At 44.6% G+C, this 21,846-nt stretch overlaps 2 protein-coding genes across 5 annotated transcripts in view; one reads left to right on the plus strand and one right to left on the minus strand.

Moving 5' to 3' along the window:
* The window catches only part of LOC138830834 (leucine-rich repeat-containing protein 37A2-like), a 40,460-nt gene extending 33,064 nt beyond the window's left edge, over positions 1-7,396 (minus strand). For 2 of the 3 annotated variants that reach the window (XM_070027623.1, XM_070027625.1), the window contains exon 1: positions 6,169-6,754. In XM_070027623.1, the coding sequence (XP_069883724.1) occupies positions 6,169-6,613 (445 nt within the window). In that variant the 5' untranslated portion in view covers positions 6,614-6,754. Of the gene's footprint in view, positions 1-6,168; positions 6,755-6,919 lie in introns of those variants that run through there. The other variant, XM_070027624.1, reaches the window with a different exon arrangement.
* Positions 1-21,846, plus strand: part of LOC138830842 (large ribosomal subunit protein uL29-like) — an 85,674-nt gene that overhangs the window by 58,412 nt on the left and 5,416 nt on the right. The window contains exon 3 of one of the 2 annotated variants that reach the window (XM_070027655.1): positions 15,956-16,329. The exons of the other annotated variant lie outside the window; for it this stretch is intronic. Within the exon in view, the coding sequence (XP_069883756.1) occupies positions 15,956-16,007 (52 nt within the window). The 3' untranslated portion in view covers positions 16,008-16,329. Of the gene's footprint in view, positions 1-15,955; positions 16,330-21,846 lie in introns of those variants that run through there. 2 annotated transcript variants of the gene reach the window in all.

The following is a 21,846-nucleotide window of genomic DNA, read 5'->3' on the forward strand; positions in this document are numbered from 1 at the left end:
GACCAGGGGAGGGTCCCAGGCCCTGATGGAAGGTGAAACCACACTTTCTCTCACCTGACCTCAACTTCTCCCCTCCCTTCCCTAGTTAGAATTGGCCTGGCCTGAAGCAACAGGCACACCTATAGCAAAAGCAATACATTTTTTTCTTAAAGTAAGGTCGGCCTTGGGAAGGTGGAGCAGGTTCCTCCCTCCTCTTGGATAAGTCTCAACCCAGTACCTGTGTCACATGGGTAAGGAGGTCTCATCTTGGGTTGCAAACACACACAGACACACACACAGACACACACACACACACATTGCCCACCACACACACACACACACACACACACACACACACACACTGCCCACCACACACACACACACACACACACACACACACACACACACACACACACACATTGCCCACCTGCCCCCATTTCCCTTGGGACCAGAGGAGGGTCCCAGGCCCTGAGGGAAGGTGCTGCAACAATTTCCTTCACCTGGCTGCAACTTCTCCCCTCTCTTTTCCTACTTAAACCTAGGTCCAACCTCAGTCCACCCCATCTTTCAGGCATGTGGTCTCTACCTTGCCTGGCAGGGACAAGTGGTTTGCCTGGAAGAGTGTGGTGTTCTCTTTACCCTCCCTACATAAAGCTACCTATTTAAAAACCTCACATGAATGGTGCTGTGTGAACTTGGCAAGGGTTTAAAGGCAGGATAGGTGGGATTCCTCTCCGTGTTGTGTTCTCCCCCCCCCCTTTTTAAAACTGTTTTGTTCCTCCTCCCACCTCCCTCCCCCCAAGGAAATTCCCAGTTCTGCTGGCCTTTTTTCCATGAACTGAAGTGCTGCAAGATGCTACACTAAATTTTTCGCCAAAACCGTTGCTGGCCTCCTCATCCACGCTCACCACTTTTCCATTCAAGTGAGTGAAATATGTCTAGAGGGCTCTGGAGGATGTGGGACGCTGCTTCCATCGAGTAAGCTCTCCTTCACTCACCAGACTGGCTGCCTCCTGAGCTTTTAAGCCCGAGCTGGGACACTCAGTCGGAATGCCTCTTGCATTTGCCATGAGGCCTGGTCAAAATATTCTCAGAGATACAGTTTTTGTCACTGCACTTGTAATGGTCAGAAGTCTGTTTACTTTGAAGCTCTTTTGTGCTCTCTCCTACTTCAGTTTCTCCAACCTGTTGGCTTGTGCCTGCAAGAGTGCGACGCAGGCTTGGTCCTGCGGATGCCCCTTTAGATTCCCTCTCAGAGTCTAGCCATTCTAGGTTTGATTTTCAATTTCTCTCTCTCTCTCTGTCTGTCTGTCTCTATTTCCCCCTCCCACTCCCTCCTGACTGGAGATCATTTATCTTGGTCTCAATTTAAGTTAAAACTGTCAGGCCACTGGAGGGCAGAGGCAGCTGAGAAAAGCCACTTCCTTATACACCACCTGTCTGAATCCTTCTTGAGGGGCACTAGCCTGAATCCTCTGAAACTTGCAAAACAAGTTACCTGCTAAAAGTTCCTGCTGACCCCGGCCATATAAACCCTGCCACAACCAGACTCAGTGTGACCTCTCTGCTCCTGACCAGGGAGTTCTCCTAGGAGTGTACCCCAATGTACTTTTCTTGTATTCACCTTTAACTCCTCCTGCGTGTTCTTTCCTCACTTAAAACCATAGATTGGTGTGGAACCCAGGAAGGTTGTTGTGCTTCATTCACTTAGCTCTAGAGTGAGCAACTGGCACTGCCCCTTCTAGGCTTCTCTCTTCCCTTCCTTCTTTGCTGAGGCCTCCTCAGTCAGGAGCACAGAACCTGCTGAGCTTACTTTGAGTAAAACAGCCACCTGAAAAGACCTTATGGCCTTTGCCTCTGTAAGCTCTGCATATGCTGTGGATGGCCACCAAGTGGCTTGGGATATTATTGGCTGTCTCTGAGGCCTCTACCTTTCTCTCTTTCTCTCCCTCTCTCCTTTGTCTGACCCAGGACCTGAGCCTGGTCTTCTATGCACCCAACACCTTCAGATTGGGTAAATCCCTACCCTTTGTCTTAGGGTGTCCTCTCTTGCTTTCCAGAAACTAGGCTCCTCCCGATTCCATAAAAGTCACAGGCACTCCTGCCAGAGTCTTCCTCCCTCCTTCCCCCCCATCCCCCTACCTTTGGCCTTGGTGCTGAGAATGATCATTGACACCTGGTCTTCTCTGTCACAGGTCTCAGTTATGGGAGCTGAGGGACTTCCCTCCTAGCCTCCAGGGAAAGGCCAGCTGTCTTTCATGCCTCATATAAGCAATGGAGGCACTAAGAGGAATGAGATCCTGCTCTTAGCCTTAAAATGTAGCAAACTTCACCCAAGCGGTGCCTTGAGGCAGTTCTGAGATAGCCCAGGTCCACAAGCCAAAGTTAAAAAATGGTTGGTTTAAACTCTAGCCACAAAGAAGCTTAAGAAATTGTAAAGACGGTAGTAGAGAAAGCCTTGGGAACGGAATTCAAGGAATTATAAAGAGGGTAGTAAAGAAAGTCTTGGGAAAGGAATTGGGGGAAATTTTGGTTACCTCCGGATAAGAAAGTACTTGAAAAGGATGGGACTCATGGTGCCAACTAACTCTCCTGATAACACCCCTATTTTGCCTGTCTGCAAACCGGATGGCTCCTTCCAGTTAGTACAGGACCTTCATCTCATTAATGAAGCTGTGGTGCCCATACACCCTGTAGTTCCCAACCCATCTACCCGCCGTTTCCATATTTCCCCTTCTATGACCCATTTTTCGGTATTGGATCTTACGGCCGCTTTCTTTACCATACCCTTGGACCCGGCCGTTGGAATCTGTTTGCCATTATGTGGGAGGATCCAAACACCTCTCAGACCAGTCAGCTGATCTGGACGGTGCCTCCCCAGAGTTTTCAAGACAGTCTCCATTTTATTTTTACAGGTCTCACATTTAGACTCCTCAGTATTGCCCATCTGAAAACATTCTTATCTGTGAGAAGGGTGGCACTGGGCTGGGAAGGTGACTGAGTGGTAGAGTGCTTGCCTGGCATGCATGAGGCCTTGGGTTGGATTTGTGAGCACCACAGAAACAGAGAAAGCTGGAAGTGGCGCTGTGGCTCAAATGGTAGAGTGCTAGCCTTGAGCTGAAGAGCTGAGGGACAGAGCCCAGGCCCAGAATTCAAGCCCCACAACTGAGTGAAAAAAAAAAAAAAAAAAGGCGGGGAGTGGGGTGGTTGCACAGATGGAGAACAGGAATGGATCTTGTTGGGAAAGAAGTGGCCTTGCCTCTGGCCCAGGCTGAAACCCTCATACAGCAGGTTTATTCCTCACTTCCTATTGGGCCCAAGGGACATTTTTGTTTTTGTTTTTGTCTTTGTCAGTCGTGGGGCTTGAACTCTGGGCCTGGGTACTGTCGCTCAGCTCTTCAGCTCAAGGCTAGTACCCTGCCACTTGAGCCACAGCGCCACTTCTGGCTTTGTCTGCTTATGTGGTGCTGAGGAACCAAAACCAGGGCCTCATGCATGCGAGCCAAGCACTCTACCAGTGAGCCAACTTCCCAGCCGGGGACTGGTTTTTTTAAAGCCCCTCTTTTATCACCTCAGCTTTCCAGAATAGTTGAGTCTGCCTCTCAGGCATGGTTTACTTGCTCCAGCACCACCCCTCAAGGGGGACTTAGGCAAGCCTTTACAACCCATCAGAGATTGGTATGTCCATCCATATGCCACCCACAAAAGGATGAAGTACCTTCGTTCTTTTTTTTTTGTTGTTGTTGTTTTCCAGGGCTGAGAACCGAACCCAGGGCCTTGTGCGTGCCAGGCGGGCACCCTTCCGCTGAGCTAAGCCCTCAGCCCCGAGGTACCTTCTTCTCCTGGTAGACACCCTAGCGGGGCAGGTTGAGGTCTTCCAACCCCCAAAGAGACGGCAGGAGTTGTATCCCCATTTTTACTTTCAGAAATTATTCCTTGCTTTGGCCTCCCTTCCTCCCTTCAAGCTGATCATTGTCGAGCCTTTATTTCCCAAGTGGTTCCACAGGTTTCTTGGGCCCTAAGACATAGCCTAGTCTCAGCTAAGGAATTTTCAGATAAACTCCAGGTGGCCATGGAATTCACCTCAGTATCTCTAGCCTCACTCCAGCGCCAGCTTCCCTCCCTGGCACAGGTTGCTCTCAAAAACTGCCAAGCCGTTGGCCTCCTTACAGTCAAAAAAGGTGGGACCTGCCATATCTTGCGGGAACAATGTTGTTGTTATAGTAATGAGTCAGGATTGGTAGAACAAAATATCAAGGTCTTAAATAAGCTAAAAGAGGAGCTCAACATTAGCAATCTGGGGGACCTGTTTTGGTCTGGTTCCATAGCCCCCATTAATTTTAATTAGTCTTTTTTCAGGCCCATTAATTTTAATGTGCCTTTTCTGTTTATTTGCCCCATGCCTCTTGAGGTTCATCCAGAGCTGCATCCAAGAAATGACCAGAGGGACAGTTAATTACCTTCTTCTCTACCCGTACACTCGCCTGCCCACTATCCCTCCAGCGTCCTAAACAACCGGCATGCAGCCCCACTAGGCCCCTGTCCAGCAGGAAGTCACCAGATGACTATCATCACCCCTTTACCAAACAAAACATGCCAGCATGTCAGCCTAGAAAAGCCACTTCCTCATACACCACCTGTCCCAATCCTCCTTTGGGGGCATTAGCCTGAAACCACTCAAACTTGCAAAACCAGTTAGTTACCTGCTAAAAGTTCCTGCTGACCCTGGCCATATAAACCCTGCTACAAGGAGACTCTGTGCCACCTCTCTGATCCTTAAGAGGGAGTTTGCCTGGAGCATACCCCTAGTAAACTTTTATTCACCTGCGTGTTCTTTCCTCACCTAAAAGCTTACAAAATCTCTCATCATGTCCACTGAGTTTTGATACAGATTTTCCTCTTTGTAGTATCTAGCCAGACCCTTAGAGAAATAATTGTGTCAAGTTATTTGTTGGTCAATTCTTACCGAGTTACAGGTAAGCTGTGCTCATTATTTCTGTGGGTCTCCTGTGCTTTAATAGGAAATAAAGGGGCTTTTGTGACAAAGACTTGTTGGATCTGAGGGTTGCAGTTCAAGACCAGCCCAGGCAGAAAAATTCCCCTTAGAATCCACCTCCCAACTAACCAGCAAAGAGCCAGGCTGAAGGCATGGCTCAAGAGACTCTAATCTCTAACCAGCCAGAGGCACTGTGACTCAAAGAAGGAGAGCACTAGCCTTGAGCAGAAGTGCTCAGGGACAGCTCCCAAGGCCTTGAGTTCAAAGCCTGTGAATGCCAACTGGGACAAGCTACCCTAGCAACAAGCACCGAGACCCCTGTGACTCAGCCAGTCCGGGAAACAAGGTACAATGGAGAGAAGTAATAGGAGATGATGTCACATTAGCCACTTTGTGTCTGCCTTTCAAAATTAACCAGAGCCAGAAGGTCAATAGAAATAGGCTTGCCCATCTACTGTCCATACCTGTCTACCTTCTATGTACACAGGAACGAACATTCTGGCCTTTGTTACCTTTTGTGTGCTCTCTAGTTTTTTGCCCAGCCCCTGCCTCATCAAACTTCTTCCAGACATCATCTAAGGATTGTCATCAAGGGACAGCTGCTATGCTATCTGCTGCCTTCTCCCAGAAAAGGCTACATCTTGGCCTTTTGCCCCAAGTGGCGACACCCCCTTGCCAGCAGGAAGTAGCCAGAGAGAGTCTGTGCCCTGTTTCATCATTATCAAAAGGCTGGAATGCAAGGGCCTCCCTGGATAGATGAGGCAGTCTCCTCCCTCCTCTTGGCTAAGTCTCTGTTCAGTACCTGTGTCATCTAGGTCACTGGCTTACCTGGAGGACACATCCCGGGCTGCCACTTCCCCCCCTCCATGCTCCCCATCAGACCAAGGGAGAGTCCCAGGCTCTGAGATCATATCTGAATCCAGTGTGGCCACACCTTCGCTCACCTAGCCTCACCTCCCCCCCCCCCCCCCGGCCCTTCTTTAGTCCATGTGGTCTCCACCTTGCATGGCTGGGAGCAAGCAGTTCTGTGCAGTAAACTTCTCTTCCTGCCTGAAAGCAGGACATTTCAAATATCATAGGCTAGAACACATGGTGTTCTCTTTACTGGCTACCTACTGAACTGCCTTTCAGAAAAGGCATTTCAAGTGAGGAGTGTTCTGAAGTCTCAGCCAGAGCAATATTCTATATGGTACCTTTGAGTAGATGAGGTAGAGGTTGGGCCCGGGTCTGATCTTCACCAAGCACTGGCACCATCTGTGGGAGTCTGTGCTGCAGAGTCAACTTCTCTGGTGGGTCTTGATGCGAAACAGTAAAAGCATCTGAGCCCGGAGGTAGCTGTTCTGCAGTATCTGTATTGGTCTCCGTTGGCTCCTGAGGCTCAGTAAGCATCTGAGATGGTGCAGAGGATCCTATTAAATCAAATCCTCCCATCCTGGGTGATGAAAGTTCAGGTGGGATGTGCAAAAAGGGTGAAGACCCGGGCTTTGTGGGTCCATAAGGATTAGAGCTCGTATAGAACTCATCCTGGGCCCACTGTGGAATTGGCCTGGCCTGCAACAGCAGGCACATCTGCACTAATAGGAATACGTATTTTGCTACAAAGCAATACATTAGGGACATTAAGGGCAAAAGGGACATTGTGGGAAAAAGGGATATGGATATTGTAGGAAATAGGGATCTGTTATGCCAAGCGTCTGCTAATAGCAGGGGACAAAACAATATGGTAGGTTCTGACCTGGAGTAGGTTATTATGTAGGGGCCCTGAGTTCTCTGCCCCACCCCTGCTTTATGACATGTTTGCTTATGGGACTGACAGCTTTGTTCCTCAAACAGAAAGGCTTAGGCTTGGGGCTTCCAGGGCCTGGAACCCCTCTTCCTGAGAACAGGGACCTTTTCTTCCTACAGGGCCCCTGCTCCACAGCTAGGCAAGGTTTGGCTGCAGACCTGGATATCCCCAGAAGACAGCCAGCAGCTGCTGTAGTAAGGTCAAAGCAGACCTTCCCAAGGAAATCACATGGCAGGACCTCTGGAGTTATGTAGAAATGGAAGTCCAGTTCTGGGAGCTTTAAGTCCTTTTCTTCCATGCTAAAATCTGAGATTTTCTTCCTCGCCATGGTCATAGGCTTCCAGGAAAAAATGAGCTGGTTTGGGTGGTGAGCCTGAGAATGTACATTATGATTCTTCTCTCTATCTCTGTCTCTCTGTCTCTGTCTCTCTCTCCATTTACTGAAATATATTTCTTTAGGTGAGAGATAGGAATCATTTCTCACTTAGCACTCCCTCTTCCAAAAAAAGTTTGGTAGCTTTATCATTTGTTTATTTTCTCCCATGAATTAGAATAGTGAAAGGTGACATTTCAAATATCATAGGCTAGAAGTATAGCTCAGGAGTTAGAGCACATGGTCAGCTGGTGTAACATTCAAACACCACAGCTTAGCACAATGCCTCATCTCCATGTTTGACCATTACTATCAATGGCAAGGGAAACACTGCATTTTCCCTCTTCTCACGGAGCTTATCTAACTAAGTAAGCAGAGAAAATAATGAAAAAATATAAAGACAACATTGGACTGTACATAGAAATTAAAGGCAGTAGAGAAGTGTATAGAAATTTCTCGATAAGCCGGGCGCTGGTGGCTCACGCCTGTAATCCTAGCTACTCAGGAGGCTGAGATCTGAGGATCGTGGTTCAAAGCCAGCCCGGGCAGGAGAGACCGTGAGACTCCTATCTCCAATAAACCACGTGAAAACCGGAAGTGGCGCTGTAGCTCAAGTGGTAGAGCGCTTGCCTTGAGCTGCAGAGCTGAGGGACAGTGCCCAGGCCCAGAGTTCAAGCCCACGGCCAACAAAAAAAAAAAAGAAATTTCTAGATAAACAGTGAGGCACTAGGAGATTCAGTTGGCCTGCCTGTTCAATGGCCAGTGATCAATTACTAATGGCCTTTGCACACTGATCCTAGGATGGTCCCCAACTAGTTGTCATCAAATTCAACTCTTACTAACAAGAGACCTCTCTTCTTTTTTTTTTTTTTTTTAATTTTTTTTTTATTGTAAAGATACTATACAGAGGGTTACAGTTACGTGAGTGAGGTAATGAGTACTTCCACTTCCTCTTGAACATTGTTACCCCCTCCATTGTTTTCCCCCTACCATCCCCTCCCTCCCTCCCTTCCCCAAGGTTCTTTTTTTTTTTTTTTTTTATTGTGATTAAGTGATTACTTAATTTCCAGAAATTCACAGTATTGTGGAATAATGATGCTCATTTAAAGTCACAAGTTCATTCTAACTTTCCTGGAGCAAATTGTCTATCACAGTCTGTAATATATAACGGTGCTCACATGTTATATACCATATATGTGATCAGCAGCATGGGGATATTTAGTAGTGGTTCAACCAGATGAGTGGGAGTTCTTTGTTTCTTAAGTCCTGTTAGTTTTGTCATATCACCTAACATTTTGGATTCATCATCCACTTATCAGGGAGACCATGTACTGTTTGTCTCTTCGTTCTTGGCTTACCTCGCTCAACATGATTCCTTCTAGCTCCATCCATTTCCCTGCAAATGCCATTATTTTGTCATTTCTAATGGCTGCATAATATTCCATTGTGTATAGATACCACAATTTTTGGATCCATTCATCTGTGGTGGGGCATCTAAGTTGTTTCCATATCCTAGCTATTGTGAACAGTGCTGCAATAAACATGGAGGTGCACGTGTCCTTGTATATTGGTTCCTGTTGTTCAGGGTAGATGCCTAGAAGTGGTATGACTGGGTCGTAAGGGAGGTCAATCTTTAGCTTTCTAAGGACCCTCCAGACTGCTTTCCAAAGTGGTTGTATAAGTGTACATTCCCACCAGCAGTGTAATAGCGTTCCTCGTTCTCCACATTCCCTCCAGCATTTGTCGTTGGCTGATTTGTGGATGTGGGACATTCTGACTGGGGTAAGGTGGGATCTCAGGGTTGTCTTTATTTGCATTTCCTTCACCACCAGGGATGATGAACATTTCCTCATGTGTTTCTTTGCCATTTTTATTTCTTCATTTGAGAAGTCCCTCTTTAGTTCCCTTGCCCATTTAGTAATTGGTTTGTTGGGTTTGGGAGGGATTAGTTTCTTGAGTTCCCTGTATATACAGGATGTTAACCCCTTGTCTGATATATTGCTGGTAAATATTTTTTCCCAATTAGTTGGTTGTCTTTCTAGCTTGGTTGCGATAGCTTTATCTGTGCAGAAGCTTTTTATTTTAAGGTAGTCCCATTTGTCCAGTCTCTCTCCAATTTGTTGTGACCGTGGGGCTCTGTTCAGGAAGTTCCTTCCTGTGCCTATTAGTTCAAGTGTCTCTCCTACTCTGTCCTGCAGTAGTTTCAGAGATTCAGGTTTAATGTTAAGGTCTTTAATCCATTTTGAGTTGATGTTGGTGCATGGTGATAGGCTGGGGTCCACTTTTAGTTTTCTGCATGTGGCTGCCCAGTTTTCCCAGCACCAGCGGTTGAAGAGGCTGTGTTTCTTCCATTGTATGTCTTTGGCTCCTTTGTCGAATATCAGCTGGCTGTAGGCCTGTGGATTTATTTCTGGATCTTCTATTCTGTTCCATTGGTCTTCGGGTCTGTTTTTGTGCCAGTACCATGCTGTCTTTGTTATTATAGCTCTGTAGTAGAGTTTGAAGTTCGGCATGGATAGCCCTCCCATATTGTCTTTATCCCCTAGAATTGTTTTGGCTATTCTAGGTCTTTTGTTGTTCCATATGAATTTTTGGACTGTTTTCTGTATTTCAGTGATGTACGTCATTGGGATTTTAATAGGAATTGCGTTGAATTTGTATATTAGTTTTGGAAGTATTACCATCTTTACTATATTAAGTCGGCCTATCCAGGAGCATGGGAGGTCTTTCCATTTCCTAGTGTCTTCTGCAATTTCTTTCTTTAACTTTTTATAGTTCTCATTAAATAGTTCTTTTACATCTTTGGTTAGGTTAATTCCTAAATATTTTATTTTTCGGGAGGTTATTTTGAATGGGGTTGCTCACTTTATTTCCCTCTCTTCCTGTACATTATCAGTGTATAGGAAGGCAACTGATTTTTGTGGGTTTATTTTGTATCCTGCTATTTTGCCTAAGTGATTTATGATTTCTAAGAGTTTGGGGATGGAGTTTTTGGGATCGTGGAGGTATAGTATCATGTCGTCTGCAAAAAGGGATAGTTTAACTTCTTCTTTCCCTATGCGGATCCCTTTAATGTCTTTTTCTTGCCTTATTGCCCTGGCTAAGGGTTCTAGGACTATATTGAAGAGGAGTGGAGACAGTGGGCATCCTTGCCTTGTTCCTGATTTTAGGAGAATTGGTTGTAGCTTTTCCCCATTAAGTATAATATTGGCTATTGGTCTGTCATAAATGGCTTTTATTGTTTTTAGAAATGTTCCTTCTATTCCTATTTTCTCCAGAGCTTTTAGCATGAATGAATGTTGAATTTTGTCAAAGGCCTTTTCTGCATCTGTGGTGATAATCATGTGATTCTTGACCTTGGCTCTGTTGATATGTTGGATTACATTTATTGACTTACGTATGTTAAACCATCCCTGTGTCTCTGGGATGAAGCCTACCTGGTCATAGTGAATTATTTTTTTTATGTGTTTCTGGATTCTGTTAGCTAGAATCTTGTTAAGGATCTTTGCATCTGTGTTCATCAAGGAGATTGGCCTGTAATTCTCCTTTTTGGTTGGGTCTTTGCCTGGTTTGGGGATGAGTGTGATATTGGCTTCGTAGAATGAGTTTGGGATAGCTCCTTCCTTCTCTGTTTCTCTGAAGAGCTTGAGGAGTATGGGTATTAGTTCTTGTTTAAAGGTCTTATAGAATTCTGCTGTGAATCCATGTGGTCCTGTGCTTTTTTTTGTTGGAAGACTTTTGATAGCTTCCTGTATCTCATTATAGGATATTGGCTTATTTAATTGGTTAACTTCTTCTTTGCTCAGTTTGGGCAACTTGTATTTCTCTAAAAATGCATCCATTTCTGCCCGATTTTCTTCCTTTAGAGAGTATAGCTTTTGAAAGTAGTCTGTTAGAATTGTTTGGATATCTTGGGTACGTGTGGTGATGTTTCCCGTGGCATCCCTAATCCTATTAATATGGGTTTCCTCTCTTCTTTTTTTAATTAATCTAGCCAATGGGCCATCAATTTTGTTTATTTTTTCAAAGAACCAGCTTTTTGTTTGGTTTATTTTGGTTATGGTTTTCTGATTTTCTAATTGGTTAATCTCTGCTTTTAATTTGGTTATCTGCCTTCTTCTAGTAGCTTTAGGTCCCATTTTTTCCTGTTTTTCTAGCTGTTTTAATTGCAACATGAGATTATTTACTTGGTCTGTCTCCATTCTCTTGATGTGGGCACTGAGGGCAATAAATTTGCCCCTCAGGACTGCTTTTGCTGTGTCCCACAAGTTTCTTTGTGAGGTGTTTTCATTTTCATTGAGTTGTAGGAAATGCTTTATTTCTTCTCTGATCTCTTCTGTTATCCAGGCATTGTTAAGGAGTGTGCTGTTCAATTTCCATGTATTGGAGAAATTTCTGTGGTATGCTTTGTTATTGAGAGCTAGCTTGATTCCACTGTGGTCAGATAGGATACAGGGGATTATGTCGATCCCTTTGTATTTGCTTAAGTTCCTTGCATGAACTATGATATGGTCTATTTTGGAGAAAGTTCCGTGAGCTGCTGAGAAGAATGTGTACTGTGTTGTTTTAGGGTGAAATACTCGGTAGATGTCAGTTAATTCCGCTTGAAGTATGGCCTCTCTTAATTGGTAGCTTCTTTGCCAATCCTCTGGTTGGTAGACCTGTCCTTTGGTGAGAGTGGTGTGTTAAAGTCTCCTAGTATTATCGTATTGGGATCTATTTTATTCTGTAAGTTTGAGAGCATTTGTTTGACATATCTGGGTGCACCAATATTTGGGGCATATAAGTTGATGATGGTTATATCCTCCTCTTGGATTGTTCCCTTTATTAATATGTAGTGTCCGTCCTTGTCTTTCTGTACTGATTTTAATGAAAAGTTTATTTTGTCAGATATCAGGATAGCTACACCTGCTTTCTTACTGGGGGCGTTTGATTGGTAGATCCTTTTTCACCCCTTCACTCTGAGTTTGTTTGTATGTTTGGCTGCGAGGTGGGTCTCCTGAAGGCAACAGATGGATGGGTCTTGTTTTCTTATCCAGTCCTCAGTTCGTTTTCTTTTAATTGGCGAATTCAACCCATTTATATTAAGAGAAAGTATAGAGAGATGCATTGTTGTCCCTGCCATTCCGTTTTCCTAAGTTTTTCTTTTTTCCTTTCCTCCCATGCTTGCTCAGTTAGACTTTGAGTAACACCTGTTTGGGGCAGGCCCCAGTTCCTGGCTGCTTTCTTCAGGTTGTGTCCCCCCTCTTAGAATTCTTTGTAATGCTGGCTTAATGTTTATGTATTCATTTAGTTTTTCTTTGCTATTAAAAGTTTTCAGTTCTCCATTGAATGTGAATGCTAGCTTTGCCGGGTAGATCAGTCTGGGTTGGCAGTTATTGGCTCTCAGGGCTCGTATGGTGCTTTCCCAGGCTTTTCTCGCATTCATTGTTTGTGTGGAGAGATCTGCAGTAATTCTTATTTTTTTCCCATTGTAGTATAGCTCCTTCTTCATTTTTGCTGCATGCAGGATTGTTTCCTTATTATTCAGATCTATCATTTTTACTATAATGTGTCTAGAAGTGTTTCTCCTGGGGTCTTGCTTGTTGGGTGTTCGATAAGCTTTTGTGATGTAGTTAAGATGGTCGTTTTTGAGGTGGGGAAAATTTTCATTGATTATATTGTTAAATAGGAATTCCTCACCTTCGTCCACTCCGATTATGCGAAGGTTAAATTTTTTAGCATTATCTGCTTGCTCTTGAATATCCCTTTGGTTTAATTTGAGTGATTTTTCCATATCTGTCACTTTTTGGTCCAGTTGGTGTATTCTGTCTTCTGTATCTGACACTCTACCTTCCATTTCATTCACTCTGTTGACAGTGGCTTCTATTGTGGTTTGCATGGAGGAAATGGATCCCTTTATGGATTCAATGTTGGTTCTCAGAGTACTGATCTCACCTCTCAATGAGGTATGCATTACCTCTAATTTGGCGTTTATCTCACTTCTTACTGAGGTTTGTGCAGCTTCTATTTTTGCATGCATCTCTTGTTTGATACCCTGTATCTCTTTGGATAGTTCATCCTTGTGCTCTTTCAATCTCTGATCAATTTCTCGCTTTATTTCTTGAGTCATTGCCTCTAGCAACCCTCGGAAGTAGCCTTTGTCTTCCATTCCTGCTTTGCTCCCACTGGGGCTCTCCCCTGTGTGGCTGCTGGCTTTTGAGGTGAGCTTGCTGTCCTGGGTGGTAGTAAACCTTGTGATTTTTCTCTGTGATTTTCGCATGGAGGTTCAGGAGACTGCTCTTCAATTTTGTTTTGCTGTGTCTGTCTTTGCTTGGTTGCTGGTTCTGTATTGGTAGAGAGAGTCTGTGCCTGATCTGGGTTCTGTTGGGAGCCTATTTCCAGCTGCTATTCTGACTTACTTAGGATTCTCAGCTCTCTGCTGTAGATTGCTGGCAGTTCCCGCCTTTGGAAGGGTTGAGCAGCCTAGACTGCTTGTGTTTGCTCCTACGGGTGCTCTTGTGAAGAACAGATGCTCTGGATGCACTCTCCCAAATGCTGGAGTCTGCTATGGGCTCCTGATGTGTTTTTGTTTATTTGTTTTGGGCTGGTTGTGGGCTTGAACTCAAGGTTTGGGTGCTGTCCCTCAGCTTTTCAGCTCAAGGCTGGCACCCTACCATTTGAGCCACAGCACCACTTCTGACCCTTTTTGCTTTTGTGATGCTGAGGAATCAGATCCAAGGCCTCATACATCCAAGACTATCACTCTATTGCTGAGCCGCCTTAACAGTCTGAGCTCCTGCTTACTATCAGGTGCTGGCAGCCTGTGTTGCCCAATTCCCAGTCTAGGGTATATGGGTGGAGTTTTGGTGGTGTTTGGGCTTCTCTTGTCCTGGGCCTCCACGTCTTTTGTTGTCACAGGCGTGCTTCCCGGGGGAGTGTTGTTTCCTGGTTTTCTCCCCTCTGTTGAGAGGCGTATGCTCAGCTTTTTACTTCAATTGGGAGGAGTTGGTTGTGTTGTTCAGGCGCCGGATCCCCGGGTCTGGTTCCGGCCCCAGCCTGGAGCGCGCTTGTTAGGCCTGTGCTGATGTGTATACCACCTAGGTTATGCAGCCTGGAGCGCACTCGTTAGGCCTGTGCTGATGTGTATACCACCTAGGTTATACAGCCTGCGGGACACAGTTCAAATTTCTTCTACTGTTGGTAGTCTTGACCCAGGGGCGCTGTTCCTGGCTTGGGCATTTAAGCTCCCTTCCAGGGGCGCTCTTGCTCTAGCCTGGCCAGCTGAGTGTGCTCCACGGGCTGGTGGAGCTCTCAAACAGTTCCCAGTTTTAGTGGGTCCTGTGGTCCGGGTGCTGGGGTAGGGAGTCTAGGTCAGGGTCTGGGGATTCCCTCCAGCTCTGGTCTCCCTTGAGGGATACACTTCCCCTGTGGGGTACTCACCCTGGAGCTGGTTGTTTCTGTGTGGTGTAGGTCGTCAGTTGTTGTTGCAATCCGGGCTGGGTTGGGCGGTGGTGGCTCTGTGTGATTCTTTTCTGTCTCTGCCTCTGTCGAAGCTGTCGGGTCAAGAGTGTCCACGCTCAGGCAGCTTCTTCTCCGTACCTCTGGGGCCCAAGTGACCCCGCCGGGTCGTTGCGATCCTGATCGGGTGGGCGGGTGGTCTGCAGACAGGACCCTTTGTCGCGCTGCTGGCGCCGAACGGCTTTGGCGGGATGGAACCTCTCTGCTTGGGTGGAGAGTGCTGGATCGTTGTGATCGCGATCAGGCGGGCCGGGTGGTCTGCTGAAAGGTCCTTTTGTCACTCTGCTGATGCTGAGCGGCTTTGGCGGGATGGAGCCTCTCTGCTCCGGTGGAGAGTGAGGGGTGGGGGTGGGATCCTCGTGGAGACTCCCGGCTGGTAGGTTTCTCTGTTCCTGGCGATCTGCTGTTCTGCAAACCAGTACCTGATGTTCTGAGACCTCTCTTCTTAATGTAGGAGCAGTCATACCTTGTTACCACAGGCCTAAAAATCATAAATACGGTTCCATAGGGAAAACACTATGCACTGTCAAAAAATTCCCACCTGTAGAGTGGGAAAACACCTTTGGCTACAGAAACAAGATATAATCTGCAAACGTGCATGAATGGTGGGTGTTACCCTCAATGAGACAGAAAATGGAAATCAAAATCATTACTACTACAGTCACAGATATTGCCAAGATGATTTTGTTGTTATAGCCATATCCTGGAACTTCTTGTGTTCGGTAGAAAAAAAAAACACCAAATGGAAAAAGTAATGTATTTTGTCTCACTATTTTGCAATTTTTCTATACTTATTCTGTGTTTTGGGTCCACTCCACTCTATAAAGGAGAAGAGTAGGGAACACAGTCCTAGTCACATGACTTTGGAATGGCCTAAAGCCTGGGTTTTCCTCCTTGAAGGAGTATCTAAAGGATGGGGAAATCAGGGCTTGCAGTTCTACAGCTGTCCTCGCCTCATTTGGTTCCTTCTGTTCATCTTGAACTTCAGTGCTCTCCTTGACGTAGTTATCTTCTTTCCATTGGTCCGTATCCCACTCAGCTCTTGACAACTTGATTTCTTGCTGTTGTTCACTGAGAAGCTTCATCAGCAGGCCCGTTTTGGAAATGCATTTGGAACAGATATTTGCACATCAGTCTCAGAGCAGTCAATTTTCAAGGTCTGGATAACATGAGACAGGAGGGCCTCAGCTGCTGATTTAACTGCATGTCAAATTGATCGGCAAAGGATGGAACTTGGGAATGGGTGATTGGAAGGGCTTCACAGGTGAATCAGGGCCCTTCTGAGGTAGTCCCATTGTGCCTCCTTGCTTTGTATTGGCAGCATTACCTTGAATGCAGTCACAGTGGATCCTGGAGCAGCAAGATTTTCCTGAATTGTGTTTTTAGGGAGCCTTCCTTCTGACACAGGAACGTTTTGTGAAGGAATACTTCCTACCACAGCATTTGCTGCAATCTGGTGTTTTGCAGGAGTGCTGTCTACAGAAGGCTTTGAAAGAGCATAGAATTCTGAAAGAGATTTCTCCCTAGAACTCAGCTCTCTCCATGATGAAAAGTCCCCTCCTGAAGGGGAATTTATGAGGCTCCTTACTGCAGAACATGGAGGCCTATTTGCAAGCACTGGGGAAGAATTGCAGCCTTTATATTTTGTTGTCTATACTTCTATAAATTGTGTGTCTGTGTGCACATGCACATATGCACGCACGCACTAGGGACTGAGATTCGATTCTTGTGTGTACAAGGCTCTGCTCCTAAGCTTTGTCATCCCCCTTGGTGTTTGAGATAAGAGCTGGGAAAGTCCAATCTGCCTTTGAATTCTAGGCTCTCTGCTCTTTCTCAAGTGTGTGTATTTGTGTGTGTGTGTGTATTTGTGCCTGTGTCTTGTGTCTGTGTGTCTGTCTGTATGTGTGTGTTAAACATATGTATTGTAAAACAGGTTGCTGTGATTTTTTTTCGAAGCTGGAATGCACATATGAAAGCTTATGTGGGCAGAAGCTGGTTTCCCATGCTTGTAATCCTAGCTACCCAGAAGACTGAGAACTGAGGATCACCATTCAATGACAACATGGGAAGGAAACTCTGTCAGAGTCTTTATTACATATTTAAAAATTTTTGTCAGTTGTGTGGGTTGAACTTGGGGCCTCGGTTCTGTCCCTCAGCTCTTCAGCTCAAGGCAAATGCTCTACCACTTGAGTCACAGTGCCACTTCCAGCTTTTTCTATTTACTGAATCCAGGGCCTCATGCATGTGAGGCAAACACTCTTCCACCACGGAGCCACCTTCCCAGCCCTCTGTGAGATTCTTTTTTTTTGTTTTTGGGTCCAGTCGTGGGGCGTGAATTCTGGGCCTGGACACGTCCCTCAGGTGTTCAGCTCAAGGCTAGTGCTCTACCACTTGAGCCACAGCACCACTTCCCGCTTTTTTTCTTTATGCATATGTGGTGCTGAGGAATCAAACCCAAGGCCTCATGCATGCAAGGAAAGCGCTCTACCACTTTGCCACCTTCCCAACCCATCTGTGAGATTCTTATCACCAATTAACTACCAGAACACCAAAAGTGGCACTTCAGCTCAAAGTGTTAGAGTCCTAACCTTGAATAAAATTGCTCAGGGATAGCATCCAGGCCCTGAGTTCAAGCCCTAGAATCAGCACCAGAAAAGATTTTAAAAATATATGTATATGACTTTCTTAGGCTCACTGAAAACTATTAATCCTTTGAAAAAGCTAATCAAGAATAACAGAAATGATCTCAAGACAGGTAAGGTTATTAAAATAGAAATATTTAATGCAGGCAATTTAAAAAGATAGGAATCTTCAACATTTTTTAGAGGATTATGATGGACAACTCTGAAATACACTATGGAATTGAAATTATCAACATTTTCTTTCTTGAGGGGGGGGGGGAGTGGATCCGGTTGTAGGGCCTGAACTCTGGGTCTGGGCACTGTCCTCAGCTCTGCAGCTCAAAGCTAGCGCTCTACTTCAGCCACAGCACCACTTCTGGCTTTTTTCTTTTTGCTTATGTGGTGCTGAGGTTTCGAACCCAGGGCCTCAGGCATGCAAGGCAAGCGCTCCACCACTGAGCCACCTTCAATATGTATTAGTCTTCATGAAGAGTTTGTATTCATTTCTTTGCTTTGAAAATTGTAGACGAAAAGTAATATTGTCTTTAAGTCACAGTTATAATCCATAAAGCAGACTTCCTTTGGAAATTGCCCAGAATTCTAGAATGGAGGTAAAATGGATTTTTTTCTCAAAACGTTACCAGTTTACAGTGATTATAATTTACATATAATCAAACAATTCTGTAACTTCTTCGTGCTTTAAAGAAATCTTCTGTGGGGGTTGGGAAGGTGGCTCAGTGGTAGAGTGCTTGCTTTGCATGTGTGAAGCCCTGGGTTAGATTCCTTAGCACCGCATAATCAGAACAAGGCAGAAGTGGCACTCTGACAGAAGTGGTAGAGTGCTAGCCTTGAGCTGAAGAGCTGAGGGACAGCGCCCAGCCTCACTGACTAAAAAACACAAAAACAAGGAAACATAAAAACAAATCTTCCTGTGGACCATACTTGCTTGTGACTTCTGCTTTCATATTTACACATGCAGTGTCAGGTGACCCTCATTGTTGGAGAACAGGATTTTGTATGTCCATTCATTTGGGGCTGCACAGTTCTTTGCTGTGGAGCCTTGTCCTGTCCATTGTAGGATACAAGCAGGACATCAGCATCCCTCTAGACATGTCTGCCCACTACATGTACATAGCATATCCACTGTTGCTAAATGTCTTTGGGTTACAGGCCATTGGCTGAGAACAACTGCTTTGTAATGAGTCTGTCTGACTTATGATACTTACTCATCTTTGTTAGTGTAAAATAATTTCATATATATTAGTAACTTTTCACTAGCACAATTTAATTCTATTTCAAAATGAGGTGATATATGTGAGATAAAGAAGTTTTCTTTTTGTTGTTGTTTTTTGTTTTGGAGCGTCTTGGGGATTGATCTCAGGGCCTGACCAGTGTGCCTGAACTTCTTTTTGCTCACAGCTAACACTCTACCACATGAGCCACTGCACTACTTCTGCTTTTTCTGTTTAAGTGGTACTGACAAATTGAACCTGGGGCTTCATGCACGCTAGGCAAGCACTCTGGAACTGAGCCACATTCCCAGCCGAGATATTGAAACTCTATTTGCAACTTCCATGAACTTCAGAAAAGGCAATGAGTTAAATATACGTCTTTCAATTGACTATATTTTATTGCAGGAAAATCTCTAGAAAAAGAAAGAGGAAAATATTATACTCAGAATCTTTTAGATATCTAATAAGGATGATTAAATAGTAGACTTGAGAACATATACTATTGAACACATAAGTATTTCTAAGTGATAAACCCTTGGGTTTTAACTTCCTCAATCAAAATCTGAGCACACCTAAAAGAGTTACACCTATTCATCGTGATCATCATCAATGGCACATGTAGTTATAGATACTGATGGATTTTTGGATAATCTTTTAAGAGAGCAGAACAACAAATAGGTAATATTTTTTATTCTCACCATATTGAGCTCAAGCTGTAAGCTCTGTATATACTATATACTGTAAAGTTCTATTACAAATATAACATATTTATATACAATATTTAAGATGGTCATTGCAAATCTATTGTATGTATAGTCTATAGTGCTGTACGCGGTTTGAAACTCATGGCCTTGTACTGTTGCTATGCTTTTTCACTCAGAAGCTGGTGCCCTATCATTTGAACCCAAAGTGTATATTCAGCTCTTTGCTGGCAGTACACCTTTTCTGCACTTCTGCTGCACTGTTGCTTGACCTTTTAAGTCCATGAGTTCTTTTTTTTATTGTGAAAATACCGTCCAGAGGGGTTACAATTACATGGGCAAGGTAATGAGTACATTTGTTATCAATCATTGTTGCCTCCTCCTTTGTTTCCCCTTCCCATCGCTTCCCCTTTCCCCCTCCCTCCCTCCTGCCAGAGTTGTAAAGTTCATTTTTCGACAAAACATCTCCTACATGTCACTTTTCCAATGGGATCCCCAGATCTCAGCCTCCTGAGTAGCAAGGACTACAACTGTAAGTCACCAGCATCCTGGCTTTGAACCACGATCCTCAGATCTCAGCATCCTGAGTAAGTAGGTTTACAGGTGTGAGCCACTGGTGCCCGGCTCCCTGTATGTTACAAAATTGAATCATCCTATGCATTTCCAGGTGTTTGTCAACAGACTCCAGATATTCAGTTTTTCCAAATACAAAGATTATCATACTGTTATTTGGAATGGTGTGGAATTTCTCTAATTTTCATCAGAAACCCAACAGAGTGATTCTAATCCAAAATAAATGAATAAGTGATGTTATTTCAAAGAATTTCTGAAAAAAAGTAGAGATTAAGATGTGTGAACATTTTATGCTTTGCTTTTGCCAGTCCTGAGGCTTGAACTCAGTGCCCAGATACCATCCCTGACCTGGTGTTGCTGCTACTTCTTTTTTTGGTGGGTTGGGAGGTGAGGGCACTGGTTGTGGGACTTGACCTTTGGGCCTGGGCACTGTCACTGAGCACTCTATTATCTGAGCCACAGTGCCACTTCTGGCTTTTTCCATTTATGTGGTACTGAAGAATTGAATCCAGGACTTCATGCATGCTAGGCAAGCACTTTACCATTATGTCACATTCCCAGCCTCGACAGTTTTTGGATAAACTGAGAATAGAGAGGAGAAAAGTTTTCTATGAAGGCTCCAAATCATGTTGGGGAATCAATGGTTGAGAAGATGAGAAGTATGTATATTTCACTAGGTGTGCTATTGTGTGTGTGTGTGTGTGTGTGTGTGTGTGTGTGTGTGTGTGTGTGTGTGTGCGTGCGTGTGTTCTAGGAGACTTGAATGCTTGGCTTTTTTAGTAAAAGCAGGTGTTCTACCACTTCAGCCACACCTCTACTTCTGGCTTTTTGCTGGATAATTGAAAATAAGAGTCTCACAGACTTGTCTATTGGAGTTGGCTTCGAAGCTTGATCCCTAGAGCATCTCAAACTCCTGAGTAGTCAGGGCTTCAGTTATGTGTCAGTAGTGCCCAGCTTGCATGTTTTAGTTTAACGAATCAGAACCGACTTCAAATATTCTCATAATCTTTTTTTTTTTTAATCAATGTAATGGATGTGGTCAAAAATCAATCGAAAAAAATGAATTGGTTATAAATTATGGAATCTCAAAGTGCAAACTCTAATTCTTTGTGGATAAAATCAAATCCCCTCTCCACTCCCAATTCTTATCTAGGGGAATCTTTCTGAAAAAAAGTGCATCACAATCTATGGTTCTCCATATAGATGTTACTGTCTTCTTTTCACCCCCAACCCAGTGAGCAGGATGGAAATCTGTGGGAAGGTTTTTCTTACTACAGTGATGAGTAGGCATGGCAGCAACACTCCTGCAATTTCTGCACAATGAAGACTTTTCTCTCCTATCAGACACTTAAGTGGATAAAAAAATCTGATTATAATAATTAGTGGCTCACATCTGTATTCCTAGCTACTTAGAAGGCTGAGATCTGAGGATCATGGTTCAACTCCACCCTGGTCAGGTAAAGACTCTTCAGTTCAATTAACCATCCAAAAGCCAGAAGTAGAACTGTTTGGCTCAAGAGGTACAGTGCTAGTCTTGAGCACAACACCTCAGAGACAGCACCCAGGCCCTGATTTTAATCCCCAGATCCAGCTTGCGTGTGTGCGCACGCCCATGCGCGCACACACACACACACACACGCACACACGCACGCACACACGCACACGCCCCACCCCAAACAAATAAATACAATCTGTCTTATTTGCAATGATTAGTTTTGTCAGAAACAAGGTTTTAGAAATCTAGGTTAATTATTTTTTGTTGTGTTCAGGAGATAATTGAAGGAGTCAACTCTCTTGGGCCACGCAGATCATGAGCTGACTTATCTCAATAGTGCTGGATCTTCCAAGGGAGGCACTTTGTACTTTACCAAATGCCCTCTTATCATCCACCTCACTACGCTCCAGTGTCCTACTTCCTTACCACTGTCATGGGAATATTTCCTTTGGGGTCTAGAATCCATTCTTTGAACTGTTCCTCCAAAGCCTGTTTCCACACATTGACCACCTTGGCTTTCACTGTGTGTACTTGTTCTCTTTGTTCTCTATTTTTTTTAACATTCTCCCTCATTCTGGATACTCTGAAGG

Source organism: Dipodomys merriami, unplaced genomic scaffold (genome assembly GCF_024711535.1).
Source record: "Dipodomys merriami isolate MVZ:Mamm:240054 unplaced genomic scaffold, mDipMer1.0.p SCAF_19, whole genome shotgun sequence".
NCBI classification, from domain to species: Eukaryota; Metazoa; Chordata; class Mammalia; order Rodentia; family Heteromyidae; genus Dipodomys; species Dipodomys merriami.